The 18,525-nt window shown below is 36.0% G+C and overlaps 3 protein-coding genes, 1 long non-coding RNA gene and 1 pseudogene across 6 annotated transcripts; 4 read left to right on the top strand and 1 right to left on the bottom strand.

The window, feature by feature from the left end:
• Positions 1 to 1,720: 1,720 nt before the first annotated feature.
• On the top strand, positions 1,721 to 2,800 carry LOC110602577. The gene is made up of 2 exons (XR_002485990.2): positions 1,721 to 2,321; positions 2,451 to 2,800. It is a non-coding gene; the product is annotated as an uncharacterized LOC110602577 (long non-coding RNA).
• Positions 2,801 to 3,368: 568 nt separating this feature from the next.
• LOC110602447 (choline transporter protein 1) lies at positions 3,369 to 11,056 on the bottom strand. 3 transcript variants are annotated; one of them, XM_043951428.1, is made up of 10 exons: positions 10,636 to 11,053; positions 8,560 to 8,918; positions 8,255 to 8,400; positions 7,281 to 7,464; positions 6,544 to 6,617; positions 6,330 to 6,443; positions 5,356 to 5,712; positions 4,456 to 4,716; positions 3,959 to 4,186; positions 3,369 to 3,701 (listed from the first exon to the last, which is right to left on the bottom strand). In XM_043951428.1, the coding sequence occupies exons 1-10, from the start codon at positions 10,818 to 10,820 to the stop codon at positions 3,606 to 3,608; spliced, it is 2,004 nt and encodes a 667-aa protein (XP_043807363.1). In that variant the 5' UTR covers positions 10,821 to 11,053; the 3' UTR covers positions 3,369 to 3,605. The 3 variants fall into 3 exon arrangements, 2 of the variants coding, with proteins under 2 accessions (XP_043807363.1, XP_021595666.1); XM_021739974.2 differs by having other exon boundaries at positions 3,369 to 3,791; positions 10,636 to 11,049; XR_006348817.1 differs by lacking the exon at positions 3,369 to 3,701 and having other exon boundaries at positions 4,051 to 4,186; positions 4,369 to 4,716; positions 10,636 to 11,056.
• Positions 11,057 to 12,472: 1,416 nt separating this feature from the next.
• Positions 12,473 to 13,183, top strand: LOC122721202 (glycine-rich cell wall structural protein 1-like). Its single transcript, XM_043951131.1, has one exon. It carries the CDS (start codon positions 12,473 to 12,475, stop codon positions 13,181 to 13,183), a length of 711 nt encoding a protein of 236 aa, XP_043807066.1.
• Positions 13,184 to 13,677: 494 nt separating this feature from the next.
• LOC110601151 (putative disease resistance RPP13-like protein 1) lies at positions 13,678 to 15,440 on the top strand. Its single transcript, XM_043951523.1, is given in 2 exon segments — positions 13,678 to 14,833; positions 14,836 to 15,440. Coding segments are annotated over 2 exon segments (1,680 nt in total). The 5' UTR covers positions 13,678 to 13,758.
• A 41-nt stretch (positions 15,441 to 15,481) lies between these two features.
• On the top strand, positions 15,482 to 16,811 carry LOC110601153 (annotated as a pseudogene).
• The last annotated feature ends 1,714 nt before the right edge of the window (positions 16,812 to 18,525 follow it).

Genomic DNA, 18,525 nt, shown 5'->3' with positions numbered 1-18,525 from the left:
CTAATTTTCTAAATCTTACATTACTCCTTCATAGATTTCAATTTTTTTTCTTTTTCCTTTTTAATAATTATAGGTATTTTTGGCTAATTAAATTAATAATTATAGATATTTTTGGATAATTAAATTAAAATTAAATCAAATCATTTATTCTAATAATCGTTAATGGATAGGTATCAAATTTAAATACATATATAAAGCTCCTAGCTTTACTTTTTATCCACTTCTAAGTTAGGGTCTCTTCTCTGTATGGATTGAATTGCAATCTAATAGAGTTTGACTAATGGATTAATCGAGAATAATTATGACGAGATTATAAGATCATATAATCCTTTTTATAATATAAAAATTAATAAATTAAAATCTGCCAAATCTAAAAAAAATCGGATATTAGAAAAAAAAAACTAATAATTATAATAAATAAATGAAAGTTTCCTATCCCCCCCCCCCAAACAAAAAAAGCACCGACAGGTGACTCAAAAAGCGGATTAAAAAAGGAAAAAGAAAAAGAAAAAGAAAAACCTAAGCATCACATTGTGGAGTCCATGTCCCAAATTCTGCAGACAGAAGCTAGCGGTGCGATTTCTCTAGTACTTGAAAAATCTATGTATGATCTGCAAAAGAAGAAAAACGAGTTATTACATTATTTTCAAAAGAATCGACAAAATTCACTTAAGTATATCCATAAAATGGGTTTTAGATCCATATTTTCTGTAATAAATTAAATCACCGACAACCACATTCCCGTATTTCTGGGTTCATACTTCCAGTTTCATCGTTGGTTGATTGACTTGTAAGAAATTTAATGTAATGTTGTATAGAATCTCCTTCAAAAAATTATCATGCCACAGAAAGGAAAAAAATCAAATATTGAATTTCTATCAATTTATGGATATGCTGAGGAAAGATTACACAGCAGCTTTAAATTGTGCACATATTGTCCTGAATTATAATGGCTTATCTAAATACTTAGTCTATGTTGAATTGAAGGATGCAAGCGAAAGAACGGGACGAGCATATTGAGAGGTCAATCAAATTTCAATTGCACAATGATACCAAACATTTGGAGGCAGTGGTGTGGTGATATTAGGCCTGAATGTGTTAGAGCCACATATCATGGGTGCTCCCATGGCCATGCACAGTAACTGGGGTGCAAAACTGGCATCCCTGTTGACCTTCGAAGCCGAACGTTGTCGTTTAATTTTCCTTTGGTTAATGGAAAAACAATCGAATTCTTCAATGTTGTTCTTTCTCCAACTTTCCAGCCAAGTTGCTGTTCCTCTTTTGATTACTGTTCCGTCCAATTCGAATGGTTTTGCTGTCTTCTTCTTCTTCTTCTTCATCTCCTTTATTCTATAGTTTGACTTAAGGAGAAACAGAAGAAATGCTCACATGTTGCAACTCATCGATATTGGAATTGTGTACAAGACTGTGGAATATCGAGTTTCGATATCAGTTGATGCCACTTGTACAGTGGAGCATTTATTTAATTTTTCCTTGGTTGCAGAAAATCTTGAAATTGATCGATAAGATCGACAAGTTGATGGAGATATCCTAGACACGGGAGTTGATTTTCTCTTGTGCTGTATCAATCAGGCGCATGACTTAGGGAATACGCGTGAGCAGAATTGGAGGAAGAATTAATAGGGTTTGAAATCTAAAATCACTAGATAATGATCTCATCTGGTGAGTATCTCAGCAACTCTTGACAAAAATATCTTATGAAATGTAGGACTAACGATTAGCAAATTAAAATGCCACATGAAGTTATTATATTTAAAAGGGTAAATTATAATTTACTACCACGTAATTTAACAATAACCCATTAATCTCATAATTAGGAAACGTAGAATTAGAGTTGATGAAGCAAGTGGTATGTAGAGAGTAGCCATGGGTAGCCATAGTGGTGCTTCAACTAACCTTTATCTGGTTGTGCATGCTCTCCCACTATAACACTGTTAAGCTTTTAACAACTTCAACTTGCTATATTTGATTATGTGGGTCTTTAATATCTCGCAAAACCATGCGCACCACTTCTCTGCCAACTTCAACAGAGAGATAGAGTCCATTGCAAGTTGCAACATAAACCCACTTGCTGCCTGAATTTGGTTCTTTGATTTGTTTATACAGCACTATGGGCTGTGTTGGTCTATGTTATGTGAAATTTTGTCTTGTACCTCAGCTCTCAATCTGTATATAAAAGGCTCAACATGTGGTTATAGTAATCATATCAGTACAGGTTTGTGAATTGTGTAGTCATCAAGCCATGAAGCCTTTCTACTTATGTCTCTGTCTCTTAACTTTGCTTCTATTGGCTTCCACAGGTAATTAATATAATTTCTTACCAATGACAATTGTACTAGGGTTGCACTAGAAATTTCTTTTGCTTTCTTTGTAAGTGTCCTAAACTAGAACAAACAGAGAAGTTGACTAATATGATGGTGTAATAACAGCGGAAATGAGGGAAGTGAAAACAGAGGATGGAGGAAGGTGCTTTCAAGTGATGGACCCAGATGGATGCAATCTCTCATCTTGCAGACAGCGTTGTCTTCAGCTCAAGAATGGGAATGGTGTGTGTGTTTCCAACCTGAAGGAGGGCAATTATCAATGTGTTTGTTACATCAACTGTTGAACGTACTCCACCTTCTTGTGATTTTCTTGTCTTAAATGGCGTGTTTCAAGTCTCAGTCATATCCACTGTGTGTGTAGTAATAATCATAATGTGTTCCGTGGGAATATTATTTATATGAGTACGTAATAAAATTCAAAAGATGTAATGAGTTCATGCATCTTATTAAATATTTATTGATGTTTTTATATAAAAAAAATAATTTTAACATGTCAACTTCATTTGTATCCTATTTAATAATCTCCTTAAAACTTTATTAAAATGTAATTATCTAACTTCTCTTATTGATAAACTCATGTTTGTAATTCACACATGCTGTCTGATGCTGGGATGAGATATGCACTTCAAACCCAAATTAATCCAATCATGGTTTTGCTCAGACTTCATCAATGGGGAGCAGCAACTTGATGGAAACTAAAATAAAGATTAGAAAGAAAAAGAAACTGAGAAGAGAAAATATTTTTAAAAAAAAGTGAAATAGTGTGAAATAAAGAAAAAAGTCGATGGGATAAAATCTTGTGGGTTTGTTAATATTTTTTTGTTTTGGGTTCGTAAATTCTATATGGGTTTTAAATTTTTAGGTTATTGATTTTCTTTGAACTCATTTTAATTTGTTGATTTTGCGTGAATTGGTGATTTTTTTAGGTTATTGATTTTCTTTATTTCAATTTTTAAAATCACTATTCGAGGAAGTCTATCTTTCCTAACAAGAAACAAGGTTTGAAGGTTAAACCAGCAGCCATTTCGGGTCTGAAGCTCCCACTAGAAAATATACAGGGATAACAAAAATATGAAGATTCAGACCACCTAGCTACAGCAAGCAGTAAAAACTATCTTGAGAAAAGGTAATTGATCGACAAATAATCAAGGAGAGGGGGAATATGATCAGACCAGATTTTTCTAACTGAATACTTCAAGTGATATAATTGGATTTTCAAATTCCACTAAGCAACTTATACATTGACATGTTTGAGTAGGATCATTGGGTAAGTCTCTGCATCTCATTTTGATCGTTGAGGGTCTCAATAAGAAGAGGAGGAGCATACTGTGCTGTACCTTGGTGCTCATCAGAATCCTGGCAGAATGACAGAATGATAGTATCAATTGACATCTCCACCACTGCAAAGAAAAGAGTTGAAACTATATAACCTAGACCCCAGCAAACCTGCCCCCAAAAAAAAAAAAAAAAACATTTGGATCGTCAGTAATCATAGCATAATGAAGTTTTCCATAGTATGTGGAACTAAGTCATATAAAAACATACCAAAACAGGAAACAGCAGTCATATAAAAACATACCAAAACAGGAAACAGCAGTCATATAAAAACATACCAAAACAGGAAACAGCGGGGAGGATATCTTGTTATGACCAGATCTATATTTGTGCGCATCCAACATGAGGAAAGCAAAAACAGCACTCGAGAGGCTGACACATAATTTTCCCAGACTTAGAATGATATCTCCAATCACATTCACCCTTCCAATCCTAAGAATGTTGTTCATTATCAATTCATTTGCAATTGCAGATGCGTTAAAGAAGCTTTTACCCATTATAGCTATCTGCAAAAGCCACAAATAAATCACACACCAACAATTAATATCAGAAGTGGCAAATATTAGCAATATGAGTTATGTGACGGTGTAAATAAAGACGCAACGACGAGAAAATAAAACATCTTCAATGCAAATTTCCTTTCCTTGTGTAGTCTCAACATCCACTTGACAAGAGGGCAATAACTAACACTATATAGGTGAATCCAAAGAATCATGAGCAATCCACATAACTTGTATTTTGAACTTTTCCTGGAGATTTGACATTGCTACATTACCATTATGTAAGCATTGCGGTTCACAGATTTTATTGTCCACTCAACACATCTCAGAGAAAACTGTGAAGTATGATGCACCATCTTTCCCATGCAGCCATCAGGTGTAGTCTCAGCAACTTTCAGTTTGCGACGGATTGAATCAAGCATGAAGCGAAATGATTCCACAAATGACACAATCAGGGAGCCTAGAGCAACAGAACCAAGGCTGTATCGCATAAGCCGCTTCATGGAGGAGAAAACTGGAAGAAAGGGAATCTCTGGCTGCATGGCCAGAAATTAAAAGAAAAAATCAATTCATGAAACCAAACAAAAAAAAAAGGATAGCTTCATTTATTGAAGAGATTGCAGGAAGATAAATTGCAAAATATCTGCTCAGATATATACAACATTATTAAAAATGAGAGGATTTTAGGATATCTACAACAAAATGTTAGATGCACAGAGGTCAGAAAGTTCGATCACCTAAAATGCCAACAACTTTATTGCATGCAATAAAACAGATCAAAGCGGGTAGAACCACTAGTTAGTAAGCTCCCCATAAGTCTGCATGTTGTACACAGAAACATAAAATTGTTTTGAATTTTCATAATATAAAATTTCAAACATAGGAACATTCATGTCCAGACACATTATCTAAGTTTTCAGATACAAAGCAATCACGTATCTTTATATGCATGTTTACACGAAGTACCTTACATTTCTTACTTGTATATGATTGCAACTTTTGTTGAAGACAAATTTTTTTACTACACAAACAAAAATAAATTGTTTCTTCAGAGACTAAGATGTAGCCAAGTCCAAAAATAGCCTTGAGGCTTCCTCAGACTGGACCCATATAAGTACGGCATAAAAGTTTCAGAAACGTGATAAATCTAAAGTGTGTATGGCTAGGTCGCTTACCGATGTCTCACCACGAGCCCAGTAGTAGGAGGCAACTGAACCAGCAATCACAGTTGCAGAGCATGCTATAAAAAATTGTGTAGCCCAGTAACATCCAAACAGGTGGAAGAAGATAGCAACTGCTATATGAGGAGTATAATTGATGCTATAGCCACAGCACCGATCACAGTTAACCCGTTTTGACCCAAGATCATAGGCACAGCAATTGGAATTGCAGTCATTCTGGACAATTTGGCCAGAACTAAAAAGATGAAAAGCAGCTGAAAACCAGAACGTATAAAAAATTGCAAGGACAGCATATGGTACAACTGGAAAAATTATGAGTGCTTGAACTTCTCCTATGACCTTTGCAGCCACCTGCACGAAGATCAAAACCTTAATATCACATTCTTGTTCCTTAAAATTTTTTTTTAAAAAAAGCATATGGTCAGAAGCACCTTATGCAAGAGCAGAATTCCTAGTAACTTTTTTTTTTTTAATTTTAGAATAAGTTTCTAAGCATCCAAATGGTCAATTGAAGGTGCAGCTTACCATAATTGCCAAACGCAGATGTAGCATATGCTTGCAAATTTGGACTTGTAATTCAATGAAATCCAAATGCAACTAAACATGATGGATATCCAGTCAAGAAAGCTTTTCAAATATCTGGTTGGTGTTTCCCCTAGACAATAGGCATATGAGAGACCCTACTTGTGGAAGATTTCTAAGAAGCTAAGACTTAGCAGATCTAATTGCATGTACAAGTCATCCCCAAGGTCGGGGAAGGAAGAGCACGCTTTTGTTCTGCAGCTCAACCTCATTGAAAGATATAACATGTGTGAACTTCCTCAAATAGACGCCAGCATTTAACTTATTTTATTTGGAGTATAAACCAGTGAACATTGAACCACCAGAGCATTAAATTTGAGTCTCACAAAAGTTAGTAAAACCATTCACTCTACATTTTTATATTGTAATATAAGACATTTATATACCTTGAGGACAGATGTTGCCCTAAGAATGCGGCGAATGATGGCAATTGATGTAAGGACAGCAACAACCATTGCAAAAGTCATGAGAACAGCAGCAGCACGGAGATGGTTTTGTTCCTGAAAGATGCCAACCATCATTTCAGTAACACTCATGCACATGCAGACATAGTAACAAATTAAGAGAACAATTCTATGCTCAGTGAACAATAAAACCCACCCGTCCAGATACATGGTAATATGGATCATGCTCACCAATGATAGGAGAGATGGCATCATTTCCAATCCATCCAGCTAAAAAAAGAAAGGAAAAGGAAATTCAGGACCTCATTCTCATGTCCAAGAAAATTATCACCACATTCAAGACTACAAGGATCTCCTACTAAAATCGCAATATGAGACTTTGGAGACTTAACAAAGAATAAGGATACAGTCACCATGAAATTTAAGCAAAAGTTGACAATGCTAGGCAAGCACTCATTACATACAAGGGCCACATATTTGAACAGCACTACCTCTTCACTACAAAATTTTAAGACTACAAATTTGTAGCTAATTTGTTTCTATGCTCATCCTTTCATCACATTTGCAAAGTCCTATTGGAAGAAATATTTTTATAAAAAAATTTATATCGAAAGGAAACAAACACTTAAATATCCTACTATAGCATGAGAGAGAGGAATTCTAAAATAGATCATTAACAGAAGCACAAAAGTAGGGCTTCAGTAACAATTATCTGCAAAAATAATGATGCTGCATGTGAAATCAGAATTTAAAGCAGATGAACATCAATAAGGTTGAAACTTGAAAGTCCAAACCAATTGCAAGTATGGAGCAGGGCACAGCTCAAAAACAGCCTTTTACTAAAATCAATAAAATATTTTCTGGGAGAGGTCTGGCTAAAAGATTTTTGTTTCCCATTTGCGGGAAAGGAAAACAAGAAGAAATATTTCTGACCTTTCAAGTAGTAAAACATTGTTACTGTTATTATGAGAATATCAAAGAGAACAACTGTTATCCAAGGCATTGCAGCAACAAAATGCCGAATCATCAGCAGCCAAATCACGGATAAAAAAAGCGGCAACAGTCCTCCACAGACAATCAACACAGGCCATGCCTTTCTAACATCAGCCATGTATCTCTGCAAATTGCAAATAATGGACTTTGAACTCTAGAAAACACTTGGTTATCTCAATTGGAAAATACATGAAAATAAACAACCAAATACTAAGATAATTCAATGAAGCATATCTTATAATTACTTGGAATGCAGTGGTCATGGTCTTGGTATGGGTACATGGTATGTCACTTAGGACATGTTTGGCTTGACATTTGAATGTAGCTGATAGCTACTAAACATCCAAACAACTGAACTAACCTGTTTGGTGAATTCATCAAAACTGCAGAAGATAGCTAATAGACTATATCCATTAGCTACAGTTTATATTAGCTTCAAAATAGGATTTTTTCTCATCAGCTAATAGCTGATTTTATTTTTCTATGTTTTGTTTAGAACTATATCACCTTCATAAAATTTATTAGTTATAAAATTTTTGTTGTCTCTAAATTATTTTTTTATATCAATGAATTATTTTTATAAAAATAACAAATAAATATAAAAAATACTACAAAATAATAATTAAACTAGTAATAATGTTCATACGATAAGACTCTCCAGTAGTTTGACAACTATCAACAGAACATCTCAATTAATTGAGTGCAACTCCTAACTATAATAGACATGCATGAAGACAATAATATTTTTTTGACATCATATTAGATTGGTCATGGCAGAATCCTTTTTCAGAAATTAAAATCCAATTGCCAAAGTAAAATGCAGAAACTTGATACTGAGAAGAGAACTTATGCATTTTTGTCTATAAAGTATAATGATTCTAATGAAGCAATATAAGCAAAAAGTTCCTCAACACCTTCAACACAGATGACCGAGCATTGATGGATTTGTGAATGGATTTGTCTATTATAATGTCCTCATTGATGTTTACTCCACCCATTTGCTGCCAATGCCGCAATGATATGTTTGATGCATGAGCAATATACTGACACCTCCAAAAAACTGAGGTTAACATAAACAAATCAGTTATACCACAAGATCATAATTACAGACAAATACAGTCCTAAAATGAAGCAAAGGATTGCAAGATTTCTAGTTGGCCCCAGATTTTATTATCATGGAAAGGATAATTGACTCATAAACTCAACCTAATTCACTTACCATTTACAGTTGGAAATATAACAGGGTAACAAGGACCCTGGAGTTGAAGGGATGTGTTCCTCATTTCAGGAGTAAGGAACTCGAAATAATCATAATTCCTATCAATCCAATCTTCCATTGATATACGGATATCTCCCTCCGGATAATCACAAACCCAATTTAGAGCATCTTCAGATGGAATAGGGCAATCCAGTAAACATATACTCCGAGCATTGGCCAACTTGAATTGGCTGTTCTTCAGACCACTAAGATAGACCTGGTTTGGATTTAACCAATATACAAGCTCCAATTCGCGAAGTTCTGAATTTGCATGCTTATCACCACACACATTTCCTCTGTAATCAAGCCCATAAGTAAGCCTGGTAAACCACAGAACAGTTGATCATGATAATGAATATTAAGAATAGAAAAGGTTTATTGCAGTAAATACCATATCATAATAATGCTAAGAGTTAAAGCTAGCAACAAGAAAATGCAAGAGAAGATACAATGCCAAACAATATTTTGCTGATTTGAACCAGCAATCAGTTTTTACAAATCCCATATCAAATGACCAGGTGGGTGGTAAACTATCAGTACCAATAAAACCATGTGACTCGCATGCTTGCAGACCAGTACCCTACTCTTTCAGTTATAAATTCATGCCTTCAACAGAAAAAAACAATCCAGCGCCTTATTCCAAGAATGAAGAAGATGAAGAAACAAACAATAGAGCAACAAATAAGCCAATTATGACAACTTGCACAGATGCCGAAGTCAGTTACTATAAAATAAAAGCCACCAGCCAATGCAAGATAGCAGAAGACAACTTGTAAAACCATTTCCTTTTGCGAATTAAAACTAAAACCAGAAATAACACCATAAAGCAGAAAAGTATACCAAAATGAAAACAAATCTAAAAGCAAATAACAAAAAATAATAATGTCAAAAGTAACTCTTCCTGATTAGGAGATAAAGTTTCTCAGGAATCCATGACAATACTCATGTGATACTATATGCTGAACCTTATTAAAGGAAATTTCTCACTCATTTTCCCTTTCAACTTAGTGACTTACAGACTCTCAGTGGCAGATGTATAGCCAAAAAATGAGGGGTTCAACTGACCCCTCTTTTTCTTTTCAAAAAAATGTCGTTTGTATATACATATTTTTATATATTGATCCATCATAAATTTAGTTCTTGAACCTTCTTTCTTATAAATTCAAAAGTTAGAGACAAAAAAGCATGTTATGCATTGAAAGTTTAATTATTTTTAAATTCTACTCTAATACAATTCTACATAGTATAAATTAATAAACCACTATGAATTACTTATACAGAGATATGTATTTTGATAGCACCAATGATAATATAAATTTTTTTATACTTTTCAAAATACTACATTTTTGTTGAGTCTAATTGTTTATTATCTTTTTAAGTTTTTAATAATATTTTATAATTTTTTTATATAATTGTCCTGGGGGGGAAAAAAAAAAGAGCCGCAGACTCCCACTACAACAAATTGCTAAAGATGATACAAATTCTGCTATACAAAATGCAGTAATGTAGGAAAGAAATGGTATCTTCTAACCAGAATTTCTATTAACTGGACATCCTTAGTTCACTGTCTACTATCCAGCACTCAAAACAGGGCAACAAGAAAATGTCTATTTACAAACTGAAGGTGACATTTTTCATATGTTTTCTTTGCTTTAATTGTCTTTGCAGCCTCGCTATAAAGAAAAACTAAAGAAAGAAGAAAGATTTAACATAAATAATAGCTAAGAGAAAAACCCAATTGAGATGAAAATAAAATATTGTCTAAAGCATGCAACCACAATTAGAAAGATCAACATAGTACTCAACTGCAGTATCAGTAAATTTATCCTACAGGCAGTCTTTTTCCAAACAAAACTGGAAAATAAATGCGAACAAATTAAAGGAGATCCCATACACATTTGAAAGCCAAACAAGATACATCATTTAAGAGACAGTGGATCACATGATAAAAAAAAATCATAAAATAAATCGAAAATACCAAAATTAAGAGATACCCAGATGAGGTTGGAATTGGTTTAGAGCAAAAAAAACACTGACCTTAAGGGGTTTCCTTGGTTAAATCCAAAGCTAGAGTTAACAATCATTGCAATCCAAAATGCTATAAAAATGACAAGAAATGCAACATCTCTGCATTTCCTATTGTGCCTAATTATTCCACCCATTTGAGCACTTCCATCACTCGAGGGGTATCTCCCTATCACCGCCCCCCAAGGTCCTCTCATCTCTACTCGTGTGGGCTGTCACTGTGTGTGTGTATAAATATACATATATCTGTCTCGTTATAACTATCTGCCTAAAATCTTCAACAAGCAGAAAGAGAGAGAGAGTAGAAAGAAAGAGGGAATTCAGAGAGAAAAAGGGAGAGGCATTTAGTGAGAGAAAGGACAGTAGTAGAGTGGAAGCTAAAAAGGGATGCGAAAACAAGAAGAGATGCTGATGGGTGTTTCAAGTCTGCAATTAATAATAGTTTTTATTACTAATTTTTGAGTTTTCTCTTCTTTTTTTTTTTCCTTAAAAGCGAGAAAAAGATATGATTAGTTTAATAATCTTTACTTTTGATTTTAAGACAAGATATTATACTGTGTTTTTGTAAGACTTCCAATCTTAGTTTACATAAACCATGTCTTTAGCCTTCCATTTCTGTTTCTAACTTTTCAGTTGGCTCGGCTCATCAGCTAAGCATATCCTCTATCATTGCACTTAAACAAAACAAAATTTAGGAATTATTTTAAAAAATAATAAAAAAAACTTCTTTTTTGTATATTTTGCTGATTAATAGTCAGACAAATATTGATGAGTAAATGTCTTTGAGAAAGCTTATCTTCTGCTTTTATATATCCATCAAATTTCTAAAAGAACAAATAAATAAAATTAATAGATAAAACTATAAATAATTTAAAAACTAAGATATAATTTTTTGTTTTAAAATTCCAACATAAGATGAATAAAAGGGCCTAAAGTGTTATGAAAATAAATTTAAAAGAATAAATTATTTAATTGTAGCTCACCAATATAAAAAATTAAAAATAAATTGTAAATTTCCCAGCTGGAAATATTAGCCAATAGCTAGTTGGCGACGCCGAGAGAAGAGTGTGGAGAAGTAACCAAACAAGGCTTAAAAGAATCCAGATTTTTGCGCCGCGGAGGTGGCTTTGTTTCTCTCCCTTTGTGCTGTACGTATTCCCCTGCCACAGTAACCGTTGATACCTTTGAGCTCACATTTTGAGAACCACAGCGCTGGGGTCCAATGGATAGCTACCACGTGGAATTTCACTACTGTCTGTTGATAAATTCTTTTTTTTTTTTTCAAAAATGTTTGTCTAGTTGTCTGTTTAATAAATTTTCCTTTTAAACATGCTTAATATTTAACATTTAATTAAATAAAAATGAAATAAATAACATTCAGACGCCAAGTTTAGCGTTTAATGTAACGAGGCATTGTTCTCTTAGTTACTTATTTACTTTTAATAATAAAAATTATTTAATTTTAAAAGAGGAACAGGCGACATGTGTATAAAAAAAAAATGATTCCTAAACAAAGATGTTTCTTACTCCATGCTTGTATTGTGAGACATGACGTTCATGTTTTTCACACATAAACTAAGATGCTTTTTCTTTTTTAAAGATCAACTTCTTTAGCCGTAAATGCCAACAAGAACAAAAGTATTATCAACTTGTGAAATGATTCCTAAAACCAAATTAAGGACAAGCTGGAAATAGGGATTGATGTCTGATGCTCCTATTCACATAAATAACATGACTCCGGATTCCAGGACTAAACCACCAGAAATGTCGTGTAGTTTTTATCTTCTTGTCGTTGGAAAATCTAACTCTATATATACATGCTGCCATGCGAACCAAAGCAAGAGCGAGTATGCATTTCATGAAAATGATTCAACTAAAAGATGTCGTTGTGGGCTTCTTGGTCTTACTAGGCTTAAGCTTTAGTTTTGCTCACAGGGTTCTACTGGACTCCACTTCTGATCAACATTCGCTGCAACAAGATAAAGCTGTTGGTCTAAAATGGGGAGATGCCGCGGGAAAAGGTATTGGCATTAGTAGTAGTAATACTGGCTCTGGCTCAAATGGAGGCTCGGACAGTAGAATTGGTAATGGGGTTGGGTCTAGGAAATCTAGTGGGGATAGCTCAGGTGTAAGTGATAGTGGTGGAGACAGAGATGGAGGTAACGTCCAAGCAATGCCACGTCCAAATGGTGTTGGAGGTGGCTTAGGAGGCGGAATAATATTTAGTCATTTCCCAAGACTACCTATTTACTATATTCCAGTAAGTAGTCTTCCTGGTGCTGGCGGTGGCAGCGGCGGTGGAGGAGGAGGCGGAGGCGGCGGGGGAAGAACGGGTGGTTACAATGTCCCAGGGGCACTTAGTGCAGTTGGTGGAGGCGACGGTGACGGGGGTAGCACGGGTGGTTACAATTTCCCATGGCCATTTAGTTCAGGTGGTTGGGGCGGCGGCGGCGGCGGCGGCGGCGGCTTTGCATCCGGAATTCCTCTACCCTACACGGAGACTTGTCCCCTAGAATGTATCACAAGTGGTTGGAGAGCGAGCAGGAGTCTTGCACCATAAACATAGGTTGAAGCCCCACAAACTAAAGATGTTATATATATATATATATAAAGAAATACTAAAGATGGACCCCAAGAGTTAAAGCTCCATGATTAAGCTTACTGCAAATCATATTGAGCACCATAGTTTGTTGTTCCACTGTAGCTTCAAAGCAGTTCAAGAATAAGCTCAATTTACTTGAAAAAAATAATTAGTCCTTTACAGAATAAAAGAAGAATACTTGCATCTTAACACCGTCTCTATAACAAAACAGAAGATTTGAAAGATACCAAGGGACAAAATAAAACATTGGCAGAAGAACAATGGTAAAGAAGTAGTGGAATTTGGTTATAGAAATGCCCTTCCAGGGTTTTAATTCGTCACTTCAGCCCATCTTCCATGTAACTAATTCGAACAGCCCATTGCACAGTACCAGACACGCCAGCACTAGCTACATTTGCACATAACTTCCAAGTCAAGTCAACACCCTCCAGGAATCAAACAAACACAACTCCTTGTAAGTTCTTAGATCCAAATCTGTCTGTTTCTTCGGTTGCATTTCGCCATTTCCTCAGCTTACCGTGAATTGGACAAAAATGGCTGCTGCCTTGGTAGGAGGATCTATTCTCTCCGCTTTCCTCCAGGTTTTGTTCGACAAAATCGCTTCTCCCCAAGTTGTTGATTTCTTCAAGTGCCGAAGACTTGATGATGGATTGCTCCACAAGTTGAATTCAACGATGATAAGTGTTGGTGGGGTTCTTGATGACGCCGAGGAGCAGCAGATTACCAAGCCAGCCGTGAAGAATTGGCTTGACGAGCTTAGAGATGCTGTTTATCAAGCTGATGACTTGTTGGATGAGATTGCTTATGAAGCTCTGCGGTTGGAGTTAGAAGCTGGCTCTCAAACAACTATTGATCAGGTGAAAAACTTTTTCTCATCTGTTAATCCATTTAAGAAAGGGATGGAAAAGAAATTGGGAGAGATGCTTGATCGACTTGAATATTTAGTTAGGCAAAAGGATGTCCTGGGTCTAAGAGAGAGTATCGGGGAAAACCCATCTTCACGCAGAATGCCTACAACCTGTCTCGTAGATGAATTTGGTGTTTATGGTAGGGAGGATGATAAGGAAGCCATCATGCGGTTTCTTCTATCCGATGGGAGTCAGCTGGGTGTGATTCCCATTGTGGGTATGGGTGGGGTTGGTAAAACCACCCTTGCCCAGCTTGTTTACTACGACAGCAGAGTGCAGCAGTGCTTCGATAGCAAAGCTTGGGTTTATGTTTCTGAAGAATTCCATGTTTCCAGGATAACTAAAGACATTATTGAGGAGGTCACCAGAGAGAATTGCTATGCTAGGACTTTGAATCAGCTTCAGCTAGAGCTCAAAGAGAGTTTAATGGGAAAAAGATTTTTCATTGTTCTAGATGATGTTTGGAATGATAAACATGCTGATTGGGACACTATGCAAAGACCTTTGAAGTTTGGGGCTCAAGGAAGTAAAATTGTTGTCATAACACGTAGTAACAGTGTGGCAACTGTTATCCAAACTCCTCCAATTCATCATCTAAAGGAATTAACTGATGATAATTGTTGCTTCTTGTTTAGAAAACATGCATTTTGTTATGAAAATACTAGTGTACCTCCAGATTTGGAAGCCATTGGTAGAGAAATAGTAGAAGGTGTAAAGGCTTGCCTTTAGCTGGAAAAACACTTGGGAGTGTCTTGCGCTTCAAAAGAGGTATCAATGGATGAGAAAATATATTGAGGAGCAATATGTGGTATTTGTCTGATGACGATATTCTTCCAGCTTTGAGATTGAGCTACAATTACCCCCCATCTCAACTAAAAAGATGCTTTGCTTATTGTTCATTATTTCCTAAGAATTATAAATTTCAAAAAGAGGAAGTAATCCTTTTATGGATGGCTGAGGGTTTGTTGGTTGAGCCCAATGAAAAAAAGGAGATGGAAGTTGGTGGTGCCTACTTTGATGATCTTGTATCAAGGTCATTTTTACAAGAATCAAATAGTTATCGGTCTTGCTTTGGTTTGCGTGACCTTGTCAGTGATTCGGCAAAATATGTCTCTGGAGAATTCTGCTTCAGGTTTGAGGGTGACAATTCATGCAGCATTGAGAAAAAGACTCCCCATTTTTCGTACTTAAGAACTAAATATGATGCCTTGGAGATTTTTGGAGCCATATTCATCTAAGTTTTTGCGCACCTTTCTACCCGTGGGGCTATCAAGCGGGAACATGTGGAAATCCGCATACATTGTTGACGAGGCACTGCATGTTTTATTGCAAAAACTTGGATACTTAAAGAGTGCTGTCTCTTTCCCCCTATCGTAATATTGTCAAATTGCCTGATTCAATTGGTGGCTTGAAGCATTTGCGGTATTTGAATCTCGCTGAAACATCAGTAGAAAGATTACCTGAAACTGTGAGTACTTTGTATAATTTGCAAATTTTAATCTTGTGTGGGTGCAAAAACCTTGTTGAGTTGCCAATGGATATAGGAAGTTTGATCAATTTTTGTTGTCTTGATATCAAAGACACAAGATTGCAAGAGATGCCACCACAAATGGGAAAACTAAAAAATCTCCAAATATTAACCAACTTCGTTCTAGGAGAATATGGTGGTTCTAGGATGAAAGAGTTAGGTAAGCTTTAGCATATTCAGGGAACAGTTCATATTTCAAACCTTCAGAATGTTGTGGATTCTGAAGATGCTTTGGAAGCCAATTTGAAGGATAAGAAGCAACTCAAGGAGTTAAAGTTGACATGGAATGGTGATTGTGACAATTCATTGCATGAAAGAGTTGTACTGGAGCAATTACAACCACATATCAAAGTGCAAGGCCTTTCAATTAGTGGCCATGGAGGTACAAGATTTCCAAATTGGTTAGGAGACTCTTCTTTCTCAAATATGGTTCAATTGTCAGTTTACAGATGCAAATACTGTTCCTCCTTGCCACCATTAGGGCAGTTGGCATCTCTACAGTACCTGTTTATCAGCGGATTTGATGGGATACTGGTTGTTGTTCCTGAGTTCTATGGAAGTTGCAAGTCCATGATGAAGCCTTTTAGATCCCTAATCTCTTCAGTTTTCGAAGAAATGCCACTGGCATGAATGGACTTCTGATGTAGATGAAAATGAAGGTGGGGCTTTCCCTCTCCTCAGTCAGCTTTGCATAATCCATTGTCCCAACCTAAGAAAGGCCTTGCCTAGTCTCCTTCCTTCTTTAAGAAGGCTTGAGATCAGAGGATGTCAGAAGCAGCTTGTGGCCTCTCTTCTTCGGACTGCAACCATTTGTGAAATGGAAATGGAACTAGTTGACACTTCACATGACTTGTCATTAGAGCAATTTGTCTTCTGGGTTGTATTACCTCAATGCCAGGGAGTTCCAACCCCTAGATTCCTTGCTGAAGAGAAAATGGAGCCAATAGGCTGTTTTCCCACTACTTTAGAGATACTTATAATCAGTTCCTGTGTCTCACTGAAGTGCTTCTCTCTAAGGTTGTTCCCCAAGTCGAAGAGTTTTTCATTCTACTTATGTACCAACCTTGAAGCTCTTTCTGATTCTGAGGTAAATCACGAAGATGTCACATCTCTTCATACCTTGACAATCTCTGACTGCCTATTTTCCTAGAGGAGGATTACCTGCACCAATTTTGAAACACCTTCATTTAATAGATTGCTTGAATTTGAAATCCCTACCTGAACATATGCCCTTACTGCTCCCTTCCCTTGTGGAATTGGAAATAGACAATTGTCCAGAGCTGAGTCTTTTCAATATGAAGAATTGCCCCCCAGCATAGGATCAATCAATATCCTGAGTTGCAACAAGCTCATTACTAGTATTAGTTTATTGCTTCTGTTACTTTAAACTCACGTGCTTGTCATGTGTTCTTATTTATTTATTTTTTAATTGCTTTAATTATCTCAGATATAGTCTTTAGGGATCTGAAGATTTTTTTTTCCCTTCGTGCTTTCAAGCACTACTTTAGTTGTTGATTTTAGTTGCGTCAATTTCTGCTTTTCAGTTCAATTCATCACTATAAATGTAAAGGAAGAGTTCATGAATAAAGTGATCCTTTACAACAATCTTTCTCTTCTTCTTTCTGTTTGAAATTATTCAATATTTTTTGTTATAATTTTTGTCTTTGTTCTGTGTTTTCAATTGTTAAACTAACAATTGGTATCAGAGCCCTGTTCTTGAAGGGACTTGTGAGATGGAACCTGAGGGGAGTTTTCCAAAAGCTCCGATCATCTTTGACGGAGAAAATTATGAAATTTGGGCAATTAGAATGGAAGCCCACTTGGATGCTCTTGATCTTTGGGAAGCCGTGGAAGAGGATTATGAAGTTGCTCCGCTGCCTGCAAATCCGACCGTGGCCCAGATAAAAAACCACAAGGAAAAGAAAACCAGAAAATCAAAGGCAAAAAATTGTTTGTTCTCCGCTGTTTCAAACACTATCTTCACCAGAATTATGTCTCTCAAAACAGCTAAGCAAGTTTGGGATTATTTGAAGGAGGAGCATACTGGTGATGATAGGATTCAGGGTATGAAAGCTCTCAATTACATTAGAGAGTTTGAGCTGCAAAGAATGAAGGAGTCAGAGACAGCCAAAGAATACTCCGAAAGACTTCTCGATATCGTCAATAAAGTAAGGTTACTCGGCACTACTTTTGACGATTCTAGAATTGTTCAGAAAATGTTAGTTACTGCTCCTGAACAATATGAGGCTTATATTACCACTTTGGAGAATACAAAGGATTTGTCCAAAATCACTTTGGCCGAGTTACTGAATTCTTTTCAGGCACAAGAGCAGAGGATATCTATGAGGCAAAATGGTTTCATTGAGGGAGCGCTTCCGGCCAGACATCATGAAAAAAAAGACTTTCCAAGAAAGCAAGCTGGTTCAAATGATGAGCAGAACGCAGATGATCAAAATTGTGGCAAAGGTGGAGGATCAAAAGAATATTCAGCTTGTAAACATTGTGGCAGAACAGGTCATGCATCTTTCAAATGTTGGAGAAGGCCAGATGCCAAATGTAAGAAGTGTAATCAGCTTGGACATGAAGCTATAATTTGCAAAACCAAGAAGCAAGAAGCAATTGTCCAAGTTGTTGAGCAAGATGAAGATCAGATTTTTGTTGCATCATATTTCTCAGCAAAATGCGTTTCAGAAAGTTGGTTGATCGACAGTGGTTGTACACATCACATGACCTATGACAGAGCTCTTTTTAAAGATTTGAATCCTACCAAAATCAGTAAAGTCAGAGTTGGTAATGGTGTTCACATTCCAGCAAAAGGAAAAGGGACTGTCACAATTATAACAATGTCAGGTATAAAAATAGTG

The sequence above is a fragment of the Manihot esculenta genome, chromosome 15 (genome assembly GCF_001659605.2).
Source record: "Manihot esculenta cultivar AM560-2 chromosome 15, M.esculenta_v8, whole genome shotgun sequence".
Taxonomy (NCBI): Eukaryota; Viridiplantae; Streptophyta; class Magnoliopsida; order Malpighiales; family Euphorbiaceae; genus Manihot; species Manihot esculenta.
This window is presented reverse-complemented; position numbering and strand designations above follow the sequence as displayed.